Raw genomic sequence first — 20,017 nt, 5'->3', positions numbered from 1 at the left:
GTAAAGCCTCTGCTCTTTGCCTACAAACGGGGTGAATCATCCTTCCGTGTTGCCCCAGCGAAGGGACAAACTGCCTCAGGATGGGGGCTTGCTCCGGGCTGTTATTAGGTACCGGCATTACTCCACCACAAGACATTTGGGGCTTACATGGCACTTCAACCACATGTACCGTGATAACCAGAGTCCCCATCAAAGTAAACCTGGTGTTTGATCAGGGGATGCTGCTCCCAGCTGTGGTACCCATGCAGCCAGCCCCCAGCAGCTGGGAGAGGTGCTGGACCATGGCTAGGTGCTGGTGATGCAGGGCAAGAGGGTCAGACACATTCCTGGTGCAGCGTCTCCTGGTACAGCTGCTATTCTGCTACAGTGCTATTTCAAGCAGCAGAAGGAGAGCCCCGGCTGCCTGGGCAAGTCAGGGTGTGAGCAGAGCCTAGGACGTGAGCAGGATGGGGGCAGGCATCCACTTTTACAGCTGCAAAGCTCTTGCCATGCGAGATTGACACCAAAACCATGCAGAAAACCATGGACAATCCATGCAAAACTCAGTTTCTGAGTGTGCCCCATGAAAACCCCCATGTAGCAGGAGGGCAGGAAGTGGGGAGCTTAATAAAAGCAAAGGAAAGCATTGAATTGCCATCTGCTGCTCAAGGAGAAGCTGTTGCTAGACAGAGGTAAAAGCCGTCGCCATCAGCTCCCATTGGCTCAGCCCCACTCCAATGACGGGCTTATCAGTTACCTGCTCTTGCAGCTGGCTGGAAAAAACTCATTTGACAATGTTTTCCCTCTGATAAAAAAGCCCATTGCTGGATTCATGGGTTTGGGTTAATCATTATTCAGGGTCGTTGAGATAACAGCCAAATTTTCTGCAGATTCTTCAATTATCACAAAATTTAGTGTAAATGGTGACCCAGAACAGCTTTTCTTCACCCATCTAAAGATGCTCAGCCTGCCTAAAGATGCTCAGCCTCCCAGCATGAGCACCAGCAGGCAGCTCGAGTGATGAACCAGAGCGAAGGTTAGCTGCTTTCAGCCACAGCAACTCCCTGGCATGCAGGTGAATATTCACAAACACCTGTGAAAATCCTGATTAGCTCTTGAAGGGTTCACTGGGTGCAAACAGGCGAATGTTGCCATTCAGATTATTCAGAGCAAACATTGCTTTGCTAGTAAGAAGTGAGTTGCCACCACCCCTCCTCTTCCATGTGGGGTTTGCTCACCAGCAACCCTGCCTCGGGGGTCTGGGGAGCTGCAGTGCACAATGTCAGGGGTTTTCCAGCCCTTCAAATCTGAGGTAAATGGGGATTGACCCCCCCAGATTTGTTCTCAGCTGCCCCAAGTGCTGGAGATCATGGCATAGAAGCAAAGCTTGCAGGGCATGAGAGCACCAAAGAGCAGCTGGCCTTTGGCTGCCTTGCTGCCTTCAAATTTGCCCCCAAAGCAGGAGTGGGTATTTCAGCAGGAGAGTTAAGTGAGTGTGGTGGCAATGGGGACGAGCTCTCAGAGACAGCCTGAGACTTTCCCAGCACCTCATGCCACTGTGCAAGGCTGGGGCTGTGCAGGAGGGCAGGCAGGTGGCTGTGCAGGTAGCCTGGGGGAGTTCTGCTGTGGGCGGGCAGGGAAAAAGCTGCCCTGGATCAAAGGGGATGAGTGCTTAGAGAAATCTGTCCCTTGCTTGGAGCTCAGCCCAGGCTTATTTTTGGAAGTGGGTCTCACTAAGGTGTTTGGATGGTCAAGACTTCAGAAATGTTGGGTTTTTTTTCCTTAATTACACCTTCCCCTTGCTGCTGGCTGACAGCAAGGCAGGCTGAATCACAGGCTGATAAAGCCTCGTGGCCTTCCACCTCCTTTTGCAGCTTTCTTCAGTCTCACCCCAACACACCTGTGTCTCATACCGAGCCATCACGTGGTTTAGGGTAAGTCAGTGCTATGGGGTGGCGAGACAGGGGGGCTCAGGTGGACAAACAGGTCAGGAGCTGTGGGGTGCCCCATGTGAGCTCCCCACAAACCCATGTAGTGACCGATGGGATGCAGTTATATGGGCTAGCTTCTATGGCCATGAGCAAAGCATCTCTCTGCTGTGCCTTTCCTCCGGGTCTGCTTTCCTGGGAGCAGAAGACAGCACTGCTGTGTCAGCTTTGGGATGCCACCATCTGCTGATCCGCTGAGCTTTCACCTTTCCTCCTGCTTTACTTCCCTCCTGCCACCCCAGGAGAGGTGGAACCGGCAGAGAGGAGGAAATAGAAAAATGTGTGCCAGCTGTGCTCCTCCTGTACCCCCCTGGGTGCCGCCACGGGGTTCAGGTCCCTCCCATATCCCGCCAGGTCCTGCTGACGTTGCACAGCATCATGCTGGTGCTCAGCTGAGCTGCACCCCGAGGATTGCACAGAGGGTGGTGCCAGCTGTGTTTTACAACTTGCTGCATCGGGAACATTCCTGGGACAAACTGGCACGAGCAGTATTTAAAGACCTACCGTGGGGCCATGTTTCCTACCAGGTCTGGCGGAGAGTGCCTAGACCATGAGCTCACAGCGCAGCTCATGTTGTTATTTCTGTTGAAGGACAGTTGTGCTTGGGCCATGGGGAGGGCAGAGCTTTTCAGACACATCTAACATGTTTCAAAGCATTTCTGAGCTGTCCCCGGCTTCCGCTGCCGGGCAGGGAGGAGTTAAGATGGGAAGCGCAGGATGCGTCTTGTAATGGCACTGATGTGTGCGTCAGGTGTGCCTGCGTCACCGGCTCCCTTGGCTGCTTCCCAAGGCTGGGCCTGAGTTCCCCTTTCCTCCCCCTGGCCGCCGGGAAAAGCCTGGGACCCGTCTAGCCTGGCCGCAGGGGACACGGTCTCCACAGGGGACACGGTCTCCATGTCGGTGCTGGCTGCCGTACCCGTGCTGTGCTGTGCCCGGGCTCCCGAGGGCCCCCGGGGTGCTGGCAGCCCTCCAGCCCCCTCCTATCTCACAGCCTGGGCTGCGGGACTGGGGACCCTGGTGCTAAAGGGGTGGCCTCAGCCTTGAGGCACCCAGCAAAAAAATATCAGTTTTCTATAACCATGGCTGTTCAGTTCTCCAGGGAAGTGTGCAACTCCCCATGCCCAGCCCCAAATGCCACTCCCAGCTGGGGTACATCTGTGCAGCCACGGGTACCTACATATGTCACCCATAAGGCATCACCCCATCCCCACACCGTCACAGCAGCCCACGCCACAGCTCAGCATCATTCCCACCCCACAGGGCAGGCACAGCTCGTGCTCCCAGACCCTATGTGCACCCCTGACTTGTGGGGTGGGCAAATCCCAACAGTGCCTCTCCTTACCATGGGGAGCTCTCCGAGCTGGGACAGCTGCTGGAGAGGGGCATGGCAGGATGCGTTCTCCAAGCAGCCGGCAGCGCTGGACCACAGGGCTCTGGCTGAGCCCATCCCCTGCTGCTCCTGCCTTGCCTCCACAGGGATGTCTCCAGAGCAGAGGGGACCAGCTGGTACCCCAAGGAACTGCTTACTCCAGCCACCATCAGGTCACTCAAAGCACCTTTTTTGGCTGCAGGTGGGTTTTAAGCCCTAGGGTATGGCATGGTACACAAGCAGCTCTTTGCCAGCCTCATATACCTGCTCTCTCCCTCCTGGAGAGCTGCCAGACCAGATCATACAGCACATACACAAGGGTTTAGCAAGAACAAGTTTTAATTCAGAATTGGGCAATTATGTGAATAGTCTATTTAAAATTAAGTGCATCCTATGCTCTTGTCCAGGCTGGACATTGATTAGACCCAGACTTTCTTTTCAGGCTTCACTGTGCAAAAAAAGTGAGGCAGAAACTAGTTTAACTGGCCCCAGGTGGTTTGCAGCCTTTGGGCACCTCAGTCCTCCCACAGGAAGACTTGCCACTTGCCCCCATGGGGGGGGTATCCCCTTCCCAGAGGGCATGAGAGGTGCCCTGGCAGCCCCAGCTCACCACTGCAGCCATCACATGCCCACAGGGGCTCCTCCACGCTGACACGAGGACCCTGCTCATCCCTGAGCACCGAGTGACAGATCACCGTGGCACAGCCACGGTGTTTATTTCTGTGCAACAGCAAGAGGCTGCAGACAGCATTTTTGGGAGATTGCTGGTGTCCAGGTGTCGACATGTCTCCATCCCTGAGCAGGGCTGGGGATATCCAACTCCCCTACGTTGCTGCCCGCAGTGGAGTTGGGTGCCAGGCAGAGCCCATGAGGCACAAGCCCCGGGGAAGGAGGTCAGCAGCCACCTCCACCTTTAATAGCTGAAGGCACCAGGATGGCCCGAAACACGTGGAGGAGATGCTGTTCCCCATCACAGGCTGCTTGTCATCAGGTCTGTGGGCCAGTACTGGTCATCCATGTACTGGTTGCTGTCTGCAGTGGGGTCTGTGACGGGGCTGGGGGGCCGGGGGGGCAGGCTACGGGCCAGCTCTGTCTCCCACTGCACCTCCACCAGTCTGTACAGCTCCATGGCCGTCTGAGCATCCTCCACCGATGAGTGCCCTTTGCAGCCGACCTGAGCGAAGGGGGGAAAGCCTTGTTAGATAAAGGGAACAGCAAAAATCCCACAGGTCATCTTGTCTGCTTGCTTGGAAGGACACAAGTGCAGGGGGTTTTGGAGGTGGCAAAGGTTCGATGCAGCTGAGGGAACAGGCATCTCTTGAACACCTTCTGGAGGGCACAGGTCCTGTCCCTGCTTTACTGAGATGCTTAATAGTCAGTTTGGGAGGTCCTGGGCTCCCCCAGCTTGATCACAGCCAGGAGCACAGGAGGTTCATCTCCATCTCACAGAGAGCACCCATGGAGACAGAGGGACCAGGCTGACCACACAGGCTCGCAGCAAATCCAGGAACTGCTCCCCAGGGTTCCTGGTGCTTACCTGGATCTTTTTCTGGAGCAGGTGCCCGGCCAAGCTCTTGAGTGAGACGTTGGCCCTGCTGGGCAGCCCTGCCCTCTGGTTCAGGATGGGGATCCGGCTGGTGTCTCGAGTCCTGTCTTTCGGGTGGAAGTACTTCAGGGCTTGGAAGTCATTGTGGATGGCGTGTCCTACCACAATCTTGTCTTTCAAGATCTTCAGGATCTGGAAGTGTCAGAAAGAGTTAGACAGGCAGTACAGCAAAAGAGACACCAATTAAGCATAAAATAAACCATTTTGCGTTAATTTCAGCTCCCTCAGTTCTAGTTTTTACGTTCCCAAAATAGAGCAGTCAAGCAAACCAACCCACTGCACAGCTTCACAGGCTCCCCGTCCTGTGCTCGTGTCTGCACAGGCCACCAAATATCCCAATTCGCATCTGGAAGGTTACACACAGCCTTTTTTTTTTTGTTGTAATTTCTCTCTTTTTCCTCACCTCTGCCTGGGCAGCCTTGAAAGGAATCGCACTCTTCATGTGCCGCTTGGTGATACCGCTCCAGCGCGTCCGGTAGTCCACGATGGGGAGCTCAGGCTGGACGTATTTGTCGTAGATGACGTCCCCCTCGTAGTTCACCACAGAGCACCGTGCCAGCTCGCTCAGCCTGCCCTGAGGACCCGTGCCCACCATCTCGCAGTCGATGGCCACGTACTTGCCCGGGCGCAGGAGCGCGGAGGACATCCGCACGCCCTTGGAGCTGCCGTTGCCCTGGGACAGCAGCACGGAGTGGTGCCTGGCGATGCTGTCCGGAGAGGCGGACGGGGACAGGGATGAGGAGATGACCTGTTTGGGCTTGGCGACCTTCCCGCAGCGCGGTGCCGTGGTGCCACCCGTCTTGACAAGCGCACTGCGTGCCTCCGACCCGGCCATGGGGGTCTGGCTGCCCAGGCGCTTGCGGGGGCTCAGCAGCCCCTTCCGCTCCAGCAGCGCCCGGCGCTCCATGAACCGCTGGTGCTTACGGCTCCTCTTTTTGCTGCGACCCTGCGTTGAGCCGGGACCCTCCGGGGGCTGAGCGCAGCCCCCCGCGGCGCGGCCATGCGTGCCCTGCGGGGGGGGTGCGGAGACCTTCGGGGCGGGCAGCAGCGGGCTCATCTGCCCTCTGCCCGGAGGCATCCCTGCTGGAGCGGGCACAGGGGGGTGAGTGCCATGCAGCCACCATGCCCCCTGGCAAAAAGGGCCCGCACCCCCTCCCCCCGCAACCCCCCCGCCATACCCCCTCCTCCCGCGGTGTGGGCAGGGGAAACACGGTCACATTGTCACACCCTGTCCCCACACCCTTGCCCCCTCACTGCCCGGCCCCCGCCTGCCCCATTCGCGGTCCCAGGGCCCTTCCCACCCCGTAACCGATCCGCAGACCCCTGCCCACCCCGCCGCCCCCTCCGCCCACCCCACTACACACCCCCTAGGGCCCTGCCTGCCCATTGCCCGGGCCCCGTCTGCCTCGCTCGCAGCCGCACCCCCTGGCCACGCCATTACCGGACCCGCAGCCCCCTCCCGCCCCGTTGCCCACCCCCAGGCCCCTGCTCGCCCCCGCCCCGGTCGCCCAGGACCCACCGCTGCCCGACCGGACCCGGCGCGGCTCCCACGTGTCTCCTCTGCCCCCCCCACCCCCCCGGAAGCCGTCGCGCTCACATGCCCGGGCAAGTCCCGCCGTGGCCACGCCCCCGGCTCCCCATTGGCTGCGCGGGGATGATTTGCATGCGAGGGGCGGTGCCCACAGCCGGGTGGGGCGGGGCTGTCACCGCCTCGCTATAAGGCGCCTCGGCTATAGCGCGGGGTGCGGGCGGTGCCGCTAGCGCAGCACGTCTGGCACTTACATCCCAGAGCTGGGTGCTGCTCAGGGCTTTCAGCCTGTGCCACCTGGTGGGAAGGGACCCTTCTGGGGGGTGGGTTTGGGGTGGGGATGCACCCAGCCCCACGCCCTGGAATTTAGCCCAGCAGCGACATGCTGCAGTTTTGCTGTGCGTTTGCTGGGGTGCGGTGCTGGCCCTGTCAGCATCCCTTCTCCTACCAGGGACCTTTGGGCTGCTGGCTGGGGCAGCAGCACTCTTGTGGGGTGGGCTGAGGCACTGCAGTGATACGTTAGCATAGAATCATTCAGGTTGGAAAAGACCCTTGGTATCGTCAAGTCCAACCCTCAGCCCTACTCTACAAGTTCTCCCCTACACCACATCCCCCAACATCTCATCTAAACGATCCTTAAAGACATCCAGGGATGGTCAATCCACCCCCTCCCTGGGCAGCCTATTCCACTCTCTGACCACTCTTTCTGTGAAAAATTTTTTCCTCATGTCCAGTCTGAACCTCCCCTGTTGCAGTTTAAAGCCGTTCCCTCTTGTTCTGTCACTAATTACCTGTGAGAAGAGACCAGCACCAACCTCTCTACAATGTCCTTTCAGGGAGCTGTAGAGAGTGACGAGGTCTCCCCTCAGCCTTCTCCTCCTCACACTGAACAGTCCCAGCTCCTTCAATCGCTCCTCACTGCATTTATTCTCCAGGCCCTTCACCAGCTTTGTTGCCCTCCTCTGCCCTCGCTCCAGCACCTCGAGATCTCTCTCGTATTGAGGTGCCCAAAACTGGACACAACACTCCAGGTGTGGCCTCACCAGTGCAGAGCACAGGGGGACTGTCACCTCCCTACTTCTGCTGGTCACACTATTTCTGATACAAGCCAGGATGCCATTGGCTTTCTTGGCCACCTGGGCACGCTGCTGACTCATGTTCAGCTGTTTGTCAATTAGAACCCCCAGATCCTTCTCTTCCAGACAGCTCTCCAGCCACACCTCCCCAAGCCTGTAGCCATGCCTTGTTGAAGCTCATCCTGTTAATGTTGGCCACCAATCCAACCTGTCCAAGTCTCTCTGTAGTGCCTCCCTATCCTCATGCAGATCGACACTCCCGCTTAACTTGGTGTCATCTGCGAACTTACTGATGATACACTCTATGTCCTTATCAAGATCATCAATAAAGATGTTGAACAGAAATGGTCCCCACACCAAGCCCTGAGGAACACCACTTGCATCCTCCAAGCTCTCCCATGGTGCTCCCCAGGGTTGTGGGGGGCAGCTCTGGCCGGGGCGTGGGTGCAGATGGAGTTTCAGACCGGCCTCTCGTTGCTTCACTCTCGAGGCTCACGAAAGCAACGGCTGAGGTGGTCAGAAGCAGGGAAGGGCCATGGGCAGCCCCAGCCACCAGCTTGTCCCCGTGCCTTTAGCATCGCTGGAGAGGCCGTGCGCCCTAGGGCAGACTGTGACTTGTTGTGGTGGGATGAGCCATACAACAACAAAATCACTAGTCTTCCAGAGGGAGCCAGGCACAGCATCCATCCTTGTCCCGCTGGACCCCACGCTGAGCATCCCCTCTCCCTGCCACCGAGGGGGCTTGCGGGGACACAGGACAAGAGTTTTCATGCTCTGTTGTTCCCCCTTTTTGCCACCTGTGAGCTTTTTCTGCCTAGTCAAAAAGAAAAGATTTAGATCACCCTGCAATTTATTTTTTCCTATTCCTTTTATGTTTTTCTTCTGGCTAGTAAACCTCTTCCTTAAATCTGTTGCTCTGTGTTTTGCATTTATTGCTTCAGTCCCTGCTGTTCAGCTAATTAATTCCCCCTAATGAGAGTAGTTCAAGTGTCCCACAATAACTTGCTAGAGAGCCCTGGCAGGCCTTGATGCAGAAATTTGTTTCTGGTATTTTTGGTGAAACTGTGCAGCACAGCTCTCAGGGAAGGTTCATTTGGGGTTCCTGGGCCACTTTGCCTCATTTTTCTCCACTAAGTGAGCATGTGAGCTGATCATCACAGCACAAGTGGGAGAAAGTTTGAGCCCTGATGTGAGAGAAACTGGCTCGTGTTGCCTGTTGTATCTCTCCACCAGATCCAGGCAGGCAAGGAGGTGGCATCTCTGGCTGCTCTTCTCCCTCGCACTCTGTGGTGGGACAGGAGATTCAAGCACCTCAACTGGTGCTTCTTGGTTGATACCTTCTCCCTGGACATGTTGCTGTTGCACTCGTGGGTCTGATCAGTCTTGGTTTGTCCACAACCAACCTATCCATCTCCCCTATGTTTGGTGACACTTTCTTTCCTAGGCTGTAGGTTTTGCAAGGAGCGCACAACTCCACTTGGCAGTGTGAAATTTTAGCTGTACTGTTGTGATTATAGAAAAACCTCAACAGGTGAAATTCTGGTCACATGGGGAGGAAGGGAAAAAAGCGTTTTCTGGTTTCTCAAGGCCACTATAGCCCAGGCTGCAAGGGAAGAGTGGTGTCATTTTTGTCCCTTATCCCAGATGCAAGGATGGAGGTGGAAAAAAGTCAAAATAGCTTTAGATGGATCCATCTGTGTACCATGGCCTCATTTGATCCTGCTGACCTCTGGATTATCAGAATATGGTTTTCGCATCACCTCCAGCTTCAGTGTCTGCAGGGAAAAAAGAGCAGTGAAGTGTTTCTCCCTGGAAAAAGATGCAAAAAAGGTCCAGGGGGTGTGGAGGGCAAACACAGACAGTGGTGTTCCTGCTGAGATCTGCGCTGGAGCCTGCACGCAGTTACAAGCACCACGGGAGGACCCCAGCCATGCCAAGGGTACAGCTTGCACCCACTCCCTTAGGAGAAGCCTTGTGCACTGCAGGGATGCTGCTCATCTCCACAAGGTCCTGTGGCCTCACTGAGGATAGAGGGTTTGGCAGCAGACAGTGGAAATCCCATTTCGGATGTGGCAGATGAGCCGAGAGCTGAGATGAAGGCAGAGCGCGCCAGAGCCCGGGAGAGGCTTCTGTGGTGTTTGCACAATTTGAAATAATAACGAAATCTGTAAAACTCTGGGTAGAGCACGACTAGAATAACAGGCTAAATTTGTCGGATGAATAATTTACTAGAAGAGATTGGACCCGCTCCAAGTGAGACGAGCACCAGCCTCATCTCAGGCAGAGCAGCCTGGGTGGCTCTGTCCTCAGCTGGGAGCTGGTCCCGCTCCTGCCACCTGGTCATTGCTCCTGTAATAAAAGCCAGTCTCCAGCCAAGGTGCCTGTCCTCAGGTCATCACTGCCCCGGGGCTGCAGGGCTTCCTGCAGAGCTCATAGTACCCTTTTCCTGCAGTTTATTTTCAAAGTGCTGCTTTGCAGAGCAGAGGTGATGGCAGTGGGTGTCTGTCACCAGCTCCGGGCTCATGGACTCACCTGTCCTCTGCCTCTTTGCCTTCTCCAGCCAATTCCCTGTCCTCAGCTGTGGTGCCAAGTGGATGGAGGAACAGACATCTTGACATTTGGGATGGGAAGGGAGATGAAGTCTCAGTGCTGGGAGGAGGCGGCGGCTGCGGCCTCGGCAGCCAATTAACATGATCATGTTTATGAATGTGGATCAGTAATTCCAGGTAAACTCCCTGAGAGCAGTGCTGCAAGCAAACAAAGCCTCCTGCCTGCCCAGGAGCCCACTGGTGGCCAGCGGTCCCCACCAGTGCCAGCAAGTTCCTGCTGTGACTCTAAACTGCCTCATTTCCCAGTCCCAGCCTGGACCCAGCTCATTTTGCTCATATTAGCACAACGCTGGAGCTCACGCCCGTCTTTACAGGGCTGGTTGCACCCATTCCCAGCCTGGACCTCTCTGCCCCCTCTCTGCTGTGGGGGGCGGCTGGTGGGAATGAGGACCTTGGGGATAAGGTAACTTGGAGAAGGCAGCAAGGACCCAGCTTTGCCTCCACGGGTGATGAGGGACCATTTCACCTTCCTGGGCTTTGCTGGCTGCATGGCACCTCCCTGTCACCCACCCATGGGTTGGGGAACCCCACGAGGGTTCCCTCAAGCTGCTCCCATCACTCCAAATAGGCTTGCGGCAGGGCTGGTTTGTGCCCATCGGCATCTAGAAGATCAAACAGAAGCTGGGAAGCTAGAGAAGTAGGTCAGGGCTGTGATCAGTCCCTTGCTGGACCTGATTTCCTTTAGACAAAGGAAGTCTCATCACGAAGGGAGCACCTGGAAACACCACTGCCATCCTTCGGTGCAAGGGACTGGCTGCAGATGTCATCAGCTGCTGGTCTGAGGTCACCAGCGTGAGATTATCAGAACAGACAGGCACTATGTCACTCCCTGGCTTTTGCCATGATGGGTCTCGGAGCACTGCAGCCCTCTTGCTCTACAGCAGCGGTCCAGCACAGGGGTCCCCCCCGGACCTCTCCTTTGCCATGCCTCATCCCCTCTGAAGAGAGCAAAGCGGTTCATCCTCCAGCGCTTGGCCACTCCTTGGCTTCTCTGCTCAGTGGAGCTGGGCTGGGACTGACCGCGTGTTTCAGACTCGAGCTCAACTGCCTTAAACCTGAAGGGCAGGAAGGCAAGAAGTGTGTGGATGTTAACATTGGCCGCAGAAGCCAAGGGTTTCTGGAGTGGTCTCAGTCAATGAGTGCTTTCCTCATTCCTGCTTTACACCCTTGATACCTCAGCTGTAGCTGGTCTTTGAGTTCCCCAGCCTGACCCCACTTATGCAAAACCTCCAGGAGACCGTACCCGTCCCGGCTAAGGACAGAGACGGACTGGGTACGACTGCACCCACCCAGCCTTGAAGACTAGTCAATGCTGAAAAGTCCTGCTTGGAAAGCAGAAAACCTTTTCCTTTCGCTTGGAGTACCAACAGTCTCCCTCTTCCTCTCACACCTCCTCCACTGCTCCATGGGAATTGCCTGTATCCCTCCAACATGGACAGACCTCCTCCTCAACCATGTCCTGGTGCTCTGAGGATGCTCCTGGGGATTAGGAGGGATGCTCCTGAAGCAGGAGGGAGAGCATATGATGCTGCCATACGGCTCCCCCCCTCACTCCCCATTTTCTGGCTCGCCCCCAGGAGAGCAGTAAGCAATTATGGGCCATGCAGAAGCTTCATTATCGCCCTGTCGTGGCCTCGTTTGACGAGACATTTTATTGCCAAACTTATTAAAAGTGAAACGTGCGGTTTCTGCGCAGCAATTTCCTGTCTGCAGTGATAAGCTGGGCTCTGCCCGCTGTGTAATAAACAGTTATTTTTATGTATGGCTCTGGCTAGGACGACAAGGAGGAGAGAGGGCCTGGCCTGTGTTAATTGCGGTGGTTAATGAGATCTATTTTGGGAGTGATGTGTGAGGAGGTGCGTGCCCTCTCCCTGCCACCACTCTGCCTCTGGTGGCTTTGTGCTCTGGGTGCTGGCAGCGGGGACTGTGCAGGATCTCCTCCCTGGGATGTATGGGGGCAGCATGCTGGGAGGGGGATTAGTCTGAGACACCCTCACCTGCCTCATCTCAGCCCTTTGTCACAGCTGGGAGCAAACAAGGGACCTGCTGTGCACCCCCACAGTGTGAGACTCCATCCCATGCAAGGGCTACCCCTGAGCTCCACTGATCCCACCCCTGTGTGATGCTGGAGGGAGCCCCAAAACCCAGGGGCTTTGCTTCAGCCTCCCCAGATCCTCCTGTCCACCCAAGAGCCACCCTGTTTGTAGCGGCATTTGCAGGTGATGTTGGTGGCCAAAGCCCAGGGCATCCACCATGTCACTTCCCAAATGTCCCTCCTTGGGCACCTGCAGCAGGTGGGTGCTGGAGAGGAGACGGCAAGAGCAATAAATTCAAAAGGCACACAAATGTCACAGTAAACCTGCTGTTGCTGCTGGGCTGGGACCAGCCAAAAGCTGATAAATATCATTTCGTTTTGTCAGAAACAAAATGTCCTCATTAGGTGTGCGGTCTGTATTTTGGTTTAATGATATCTTTTTAATATGTTTTGAAGGGAAACAGCTTTTTTAAATGCAACATGTCAAAACTGTGTTTACAAAAATCCTGACTGCTTTTCTTTTTTCCATACCTGGCCAAAGCTATTAATTGAACTCAACCTGAAACTGCATAACTTCTCCCAATAAACAATTCATCAGAAAAATTCCTCTTGCTCTGGGAGACCTGTTAGTTATTTGTCAGCAGTCAAAACCCTGTTGGGTATTTCCCATCTGACTTCTTTTCTTAACAGCGGCTTTACTGGTCTGTGAATAAATGGTGGAAGAAGCGATACTTGCTATTCATTGCAGTCATCCCAAATGCCACTCATCTCATCAAGCCATGGCTCCGCAAAGCAAAAGCCCCTCTCCTTCCTCTGATGCACCATTTTTTGGCAACCATGGGGTATTTTACCCCAATTTCCTCCCCACATCGTCCCAGTCCTGCAGCATGCACTGCTATCCCCAGGCTTGGAGCCACATCAGGTTCCCCCATCCCTGTCCCCCCCCCCATCCCCATCCCTGCTACCTGGCTCTGCCTCTCACTGGGTAAACTCCCTCCATCACCAGCCTGGGCCCTCATTAATTTGTATTGCAGAGTGTGTCGCGGGCTGATGTGTAATTAGAGCTCCTGAAGCCTGTCTCATGCTGTAATTGCCATGACAGGGGCCACAGCATATCCGCTTGTTAATTAGTAAACCACAATATCCCGGGGGCTCGTTGAGAGCTGCCTTAATTGTATTTCAGCTGGAACAGAGGGATAATTACCCTTCGCTAGCGCTGCCACTTTTTAATTCTTTTTTTTTTTTTAAAAAAAAAAAAAAAAGAAAGAAAAGCCCAAGTTGAGATCCTCTTCCTCTTGGTGGCTGCTGCCTCTCCCCTTGGCCACCCAGGGATCTGGTTTTGTCCCCAGGTTGAAGGGCTGTGGAGCTCAGCAGCATGGGCACAGGACACCAAGAGCTTTGCATGGGGACACACTCTTGGCCTGCCCTTCAAACTGGTGGTGGCTGAGCTGCCCCTGCTCCAAGAGTGCTCCTGTATCCCTGCACATGGGACTCTGCCTGGAACCCTGTTTGCAGATGCCGGTTGCCTTGCTGGGAGTCCTGTTTGCTGGGAATCCCATCCTGGCTAGCGGGCAGCCCCTGGGCACCACCACCAGGCACTGCCTGGGGTACCGGTATGGCTGGCTTGGAGGATCAGCCTGTGTCCAGGGAGGAGCAAGCCAAGGTCTCCAGGCTTCCCACTGGACAGAGGGGCTTTAGTCCCCTCGAAATGCAAGTGCGAGCTGCCATGGGCTGCAGGAAATTTAGCAGGGCTTGGTGTAACCGTATGTTGCTGCCAAGTGCACTCTTGTATTTCACATCCCCAACATGCTTGGAGCACCAGTATTGAGTGGAACCTCAGTGTGCTAGGTGCTGGAGGTTCCTGCTCCCTCAAACCTCACGGCAGCATGGCCCCAGCCCGCTTGGCTTTGATGGACCACAGAGGTCCATCTTTCCTTCTCGATTCCGTTCCTGGCAAACCTCGCCTCAGCAGGCAACCCAGAGTCTTCTGAGACCTAGTTAAAAGCTTTTCCCTCCATGGGAAGCATGTCCCTGCAAGATATCAAGGTATGAGTGTGTCTATGTCTCTCGTAATGGTCATGGGAGGACTGTAGAGCTTTGGTGTGAAATGAAGGAGGTGCTGAGGCTCAGCATTACCCTTCTGTGGGCATCGTAGGTTCCAGAGCCTCTCTGCTCTGTGCCGCAGGGGAGCTATTGGGTGGTCCAGGATCTTGGTGAAAGGTTAACCTGGGAAGAGATGCTAATGCATGACATCTGTCCCTTTTCCTATGCTTCTCCCCAAACCAACACAAAGAGCCCGGCTGCCATCAGCCCTGCTGATTCCTGCTGTTCAAAAAATCGTATAATGGACAACTGGCCTTTGGGATCCAGTTTGTGAATTGGTTTAAATAACAGGTCTGGCTCCCTCCTGAGAAGCTATATGGAGGTCAGCCTTGAAGAAAAGATCAGTGCAGCAGCTCCAAGCATTAGTGAAAAGAAATAACTGAAGCAAAGAGCCTTGAACATAATTACAGCCTGAGAGCTGCGGTGGGAACTCAGCGACCTGAAGCCATCTCCTGGACTTTAGTGCAATCAACAGATTGACACTGCTGGGTCCTGAAGGCTGGTTTTTGGAAGCCGTGCACCAGGGTTGAATGCCAGAGCAGGCGGAGAAGCAGCACAGGTGCCCGTTCCAAAGGTTGGAGCTAGAAAAGTGTCTCAAATGCCATGGAAGAACCAGATGGAGGCAACCACTGGAACGCTCTGTGCGTAATTGAGGGCACCTTCAAGGGTGAGCACGAGGTGGCTGCCTGCCTCCAGGATGCTCTCACTGCTGCCATGCAAGTCACTGTCATTAGAGCTGGGGATGGAGTTTATAGCTGAGTAACCACAACAACTTTGTACAAATTAAACAACATACTGCAGGTTAATTAGATTTCTTACTGCTGCCACCATTAACTTAGCCCTGTCCTCTGCTGTCAGAAGTGGATGGAGCCCCTTTGAAATTCACAGGCATTATCACTGGGAGATGTGGATAGCTAAACCTCTCCCTGAGCAACCATACCAGTGTGGGCACGGGTGGGAGATGCCACCTTCTCTGTTTGGAAACCCCTTGGTGCAGCAGATTGGACCAAGTGGAGATGTAGTCATCCTCCACCACTGCAGGGACTGGTCTGGATTTCCCCAGCTGGCATTTCAAACCCATCTTCTCCTAAGATGATCTTTAAGAAAAATAGGTATTTTCGCAGCAGAGTCTCTCTCTTATTATTCCATGGGGTGCTGTGTGAATGCAAATAAACAAAAGAGCCCCCTTTGACAACATCTGAGAATGTGGCTTCGTATTTTTAAACCAATTTCCTTCGACCGTGTCAGGGCCTGTTTTATGTTTGCTAGACAATTATGTGGCTAATGAGGACAGCCACAGTTACATCAGGCAGGATTAGAAGAATAAGACTACAAATGTTGGAGTGCTTAAGGCAACCACTAACTAATGGGTGGAGGGCATGCCCCAGGGGCAGGTGGCTCCTTGCAGGGCTCTGGTGCTGTTTTGAAGGAGCTGGAGCAGGCAGTAGACAACAGGCAGTGGACAGGCTGGCCAGAAGGCGAGGGAGATTTCTGGTGCCTGCATGGTGGCCATGACCATGGGAAATGAGGAAGTTTGATGTTAATTAGGAATCTTTAGGGAAAGCAGCACTAAGCAGCACTCCATGTGATCCTCAGGTTGTCTCATGGAGGCAGACACAGACCCGAGTCCTCTGATGGAGCAGGAGGCACCAGCCCCAAGCGCTCTGCAGGGCTCAGCAAAATGGGCTCAAAAGCAATGGGGGAACTGAGCCTCGCAACTGAGATCACTGAGAAACTGGTGTTTTAGCTGAAGCCTTTCTGTCCTAACTCTCTTATGGCTGGCACAGAACTTTGTGCCATGTTTTTTCAAGGCTATGGCTGTCACCCACCCCTCTGAAGAGGGCAAGGAAGGAACGCAGGGAGGATGCCTGGTGTTGCAGTGAGACCCTGCTCCCCAGGTCACCTGGGGAGATGTTGAGCAGCCAGCTGTGGCCTTTGGATGCTTCCTCCCAGCTGCCTGCCTCTCTGTCAGCTCTCCAGCTGCCTGCTCCACCATGCGCTGGCTCTCCCATCAATCAGCCATCCAGACTCTCCCTCACACGATGGGCAGCTGTGCCAGTGCTCCCTGCAGGTGCCCTAAGTCATGTTCAATGAATTTCTACAACCGCAGCATCCTGTGCAGCTCTACCGGGAGAGTAGCCTGCACAGCTGTACTACTGCGCAATGGCGCTTTTCTTATTCCCCTTTGGACCCTCTTCCTCTCACTCTTATCCCACATTTCTATCTTCTACAAAAACCTCTCAGCTAAAGTAAAGTAAGACAAGTTCACCCACAGATGGGTGGACGCACAACCACGACCACAGCAGAGGTGCTACCACGTGTCCATCTTAAGACCTGAGCAGGAGACTGTCCAGGCCCAACAACCTCAAGATCGAGATGTCAACCACCCTTAAACCACATTTCTGTGCCAGCCTTCCAATGCACCCTTGGGTCAGATGCTGTCACAGCAGGGTGCAGAGCCAAGCATCTCATACTCAGCTCCCTCTTCTTCCCCTGTCAGTGCCATCAGGGAGCTCCTGCCTTTCCTCCTCAACATGTGGGCTTGGGATGACTAGGTATAGCTACCTCCAAGGCTGGAGGAAGCCCCTGTCCTGTCTCCGCCTTCCTGTTGGAGAGCAAAGGTGGGTGGTGAGGACCCTGCAGAAAGGCTTGGGGAGCAACTGGCTCCTTGCTCTTCCCCCCACCCTTTCTGTTGCCATTTTGCTGCCATTTGCAAATTCTCCATCATTTATTCCCAATGCTTAGAGTCCAGTGGTCCACTGAGTCATGTCAAGGTTCAGAGGCCAAGAAGAAGCATGCACAGCTCATGGAGACACCCTAAACCCTCTTGCTGACTCTGCTCCATGTCCAGTCCCAGGGTCCCAGCTTGGGCTGTTACCACCAGCCCCAAACCTCAGCACCCCAAGGACCATGCTTGTCCCTTCCCTGTCCCTGCCGTGGCCACCCCACCTGTGCCTGCCACCTGCCTTCCTGGAAGAAGATGGCACATGTGCTGAAGAGCCTCCCTTGAGCATAGCCACTGAATTGCACTCCGAATGACTAATTTGCACCCTAATTGGCGTGGAAACAGATGCCAGAAAGCACTGGAATACTGAGAAGTGAAGCTCTCCATCTTGGCTTTCTTCAGGGAAATGGTCTTAATTAAGAGTCTGTCTTGCAAAGAGAGATAATTTCCAGCTATGTGTTGAAACAGGAGCTAGGGTAGAGGTTGCGACTGAGACCGACATCTTCTCCTCGCTGGGTCCACTTGGCCATTGCAAAGCAGATCTGGGGTGCAGGTTCCTCAGACCTCTGCGTCTCCAGGGCTTAACCATCCCTGCCTAGACCTGAAGGACCTCCCCATGGCACTTGCGCTTCCATTAGCATTCCTCAGCCCTAAAAGCACCTTTGCATTTTTGTCCACACTTTGGGCCCCACCAGCAGCAGCTCCCATCAGAAGTGGTCACATTAGTGCAGGAGGACATTTTAGCAGCCCAAACCATACCAGCTCCAGTGGTGTTGGCTCCATGCCTATGATCTCCACCAGTATTTGCATTATGGTTGTTCCAACTTCATGTCACTCATTGATTAACCTTGGGCTCTCTGTTGGGGCTTTCTCCTGGTGTATTTGTTCTGGACAAGCAGTCACATCCCTGCTTCCTGTGGTGGATGGTCCTGGCCATCCCACACATCTGGCACCCCTTCCTGCTCTGGCCAAAGGGAGCATGCCAGGAGGGGTTGCATATGGCAAGCAAACTGGAGGGGCCTCGTGTTGCTTTGCTGGGTGTGCTGAAGCCCACAGCACCACGCCAGCACTGTGGGAGACACCCGGCAAGCCCTGGCACTGGTGGGAAGGGGACTCTGGGGATACAGGCTGCCATGGAGAGCTGCTGGACCTGGCACTGCTGCCTTCAGAGCACAGCTGGCATTGAGACGCCCCAGCCCCTTCCCCTTCCCCATGGCCTCACCGTGCACAGCTGTTCCCTTAGAAATAGCTGTTGCCATGGTTTTTCCAAAGAAAACACATCTCTCCCCCCCTTCCCCACCACCACCACTCCCCACCGCCTTAACCTTGTGACAGCAGTGATGACGCGGCTCCCTGAGAAAGGCCACTTCATGTAACTATGGTAACAATTAGCTTTCTCTTGATTTTACCTCGGGGGTGATGCTAGGGAGAGGGACCCAGAGCTGCTCTCCCAGAGTGGGTGCTTCCCCCAGCCCTGTGCCCGGAGCTGCAGCTGGCATACACCAGCTCACTGCTGCAGCATCCTGGGCAGATGCCTCACTCGGACCTAGGGATGTCTGCAATCCCCCTTTATCTCAGGTGGCGGGGACAAGCTCTCTGTGTAGAGGGATGTGCCCTGGGACCCTACGTAAGCCCTAAGCATCTCAGCAAGGCTCTGCTGGCCTCCAGCAGCAGATGGTGTGGGGACCTATTGGGGAACATCCGCCAAGACATGGGGAAGGATGGGAGCATCTGCATCCCCCAGGCTCACCCCAGAAGTGTGGGGAAAGGAAGTGGGGAAGCAGCTGGGTGTGTCAGAGAAGGGTTGGGAGCCAGCTGGGATTTTGGTGCTGGGGCTGGGACCATGGCAGGGGCATCCATAGCCTGGACAAGCAGTCTGCAATGGTGTCTCTGCTCCCAGCAGCGGGTGGGTAAACATGGTGTGAAGCCACTCCTTGGGTACATCAGAGTCACAGCTGCTGAATGCAGCAACTAAAATAAGCGTTTGCCTGCTTTTTATTCCTCCGAGCCCAGCAGAGCCCACTCAGCGCCAGGAGCGGAGCTGGAGTCTATTCTTAGCCCTGCAGGGAAGGGAACGGGAGTCCCTGTGCTGCTGCTGCGCAGGGCTGGGGGCTGCTGGGCCCCATCCCCTCACAGTCCCCAGGATCCTGGCCTGACCTCAGGGGTCATCAAGGCCGGAGGGACTGCACCCTGATAGGGACAAAGTCCTACTTTTTGGCCAAGGAGGAGTTGGGGACACAGCACGAGGGAGGGATACCCCAGCACCTCTTTCAGCATCGCTGCAGGATTTGGCATCCCTGGGGAGTGGCTGCAATGCAGGCGGCTTTGGAAGGGGTCCCTGCTCTTGCAAAGCTGCTTTTCTGCCTGGGCATGGGGGGGAGTGGAGGACCTCGAGTCACAGCTCCCACTGCCTCTGGGGACAGGATGTTTAAGGGGAGTTAAGGGGTCTGAGCTGAGAGTCACCCCTCACCCCGTGTTGTGCTGGGATCAGCCCTGCTTTGTCCAGCCCCAGCCATGAGATGCTGCTGCTGCCTGCCCCAACGCTTCCCAGCAGTTTCGATGTGTGCTGCAGACCACAGTGGCCGAGGAACCATGACCACCAGCATCACACCATCCCCACATTGCACTGAGGGTCCTGCTCTGAAATGCAGGGAGATTCAGGGTGACCTCCAAACCGGACTGGGGGAACAGTGGGCACACTGCAGGGAGCAAAACACCCATGGTTGGGCACACCAGAGACAGCCCAGTGCTTGGCCCTACTCTCCATCCCAGCCCCGCGAGGATGAGGGCAGGATGGGGGTCAGGCAGGGATGCAGCCGTGCACGGGGGGCTGGGGGGCTGCAGGGAAGAAGCCCCAGCTCCATAGCAACAGGTACTTGCCACGTAATGGAGTCCTTTCCGCTCGGCCTCCGCAGCCGCCAGCCTTATTCGCATGGCCATAAATAATTCAATTTTCTCATTCACACACATGAATGCTGTGGACGGGGCTCCGGGTGCGC

General features: G+C 55.3%; 1 protein-coding gene across 2 annotated transcripts; it reads right to left on the bottom strand.

Moving 5' to 3' along the window:
- Positions 1 to 3,657: 3,657 nt before the first annotated feature.
- AEN (apoptosis enhancing nuclease) lies at positions 3,658 to 6,542 on the bottom strand. 2 transcript variants are annotated; one of them, XM_074880723.1, is made up of 4 exons: positions 6,462 to 6,542; positions 5,346 to 6,022; positions 4,874 to 5,074; positions 3,658 to 4,510 (listed from the first exon to the last, which is right to left on the bottom strand). In XM_074880723.1, exons 2-4 carry the CDS (start codon positions 6,018 to 6,020, stop codon positions 4,307 to 4,309), a joined length of 1,080 nt encoding a protein of 359 aa, XP_074736824.1. In that variant the 5' UTR covers positions 6,021 to 6,022; positions 6,462 to 6,542; the 3' UTR covers positions 3,658 to 4,306. The 2 variants fall into 2 exon arrangements, with proteins under 2 accessions (XP_074736824.1, XP_074736825.1); XM_074880724.1 differs by having other exon boundaries at positions 5,346 to 6,025; positions 6,462 to 6,524.
- Between the last annotated feature and the right edge of the window lie 13,475 nt (positions 6,543 to 20,017).

This window comes from Strix uralensis, chromosome 11, assembly GCF_047716275.1.
Source record: "Strix uralensis isolate ZFMK-TIS-50842 chromosome 11, bStrUra1, whole genome shotgun sequence".
NCBI classification, from domain to species: domain Eukaryota; kingdom Metazoa; phylum Chordata; class Aves; order Strigiformes; family Strigidae; genus Strix; species Strix uralensis.
Note: the sequence above shows the minus strand (reverse complement) of the source record. Positions and strands in the feature narration are given on the sequence as shown.

Coding starts and splice junctions, on each gene's coding strand:
- AEN (XM_074880723.1), bottom strand. CDS start 6,020: ATGCCTCCGGGCAGAGGGCAGATGAGCCCGCTGCTGCCCGCCCCGAAG. Junction 5,075..5,345: donor TCAAGGCTGCCCAGGCAGAG/GTGAGGAAAAAG, acceptor TGACACTTCCAG/ATCCTGAAGATCTTGAAAGA. Junction 4,511..4,873: donor TGCTCCAGAAAAAGATCCAG/GTAAGCACCAGG, acceptor CCCTTCGCTCAG/GTCGGCTGCAAAGGGCACTC.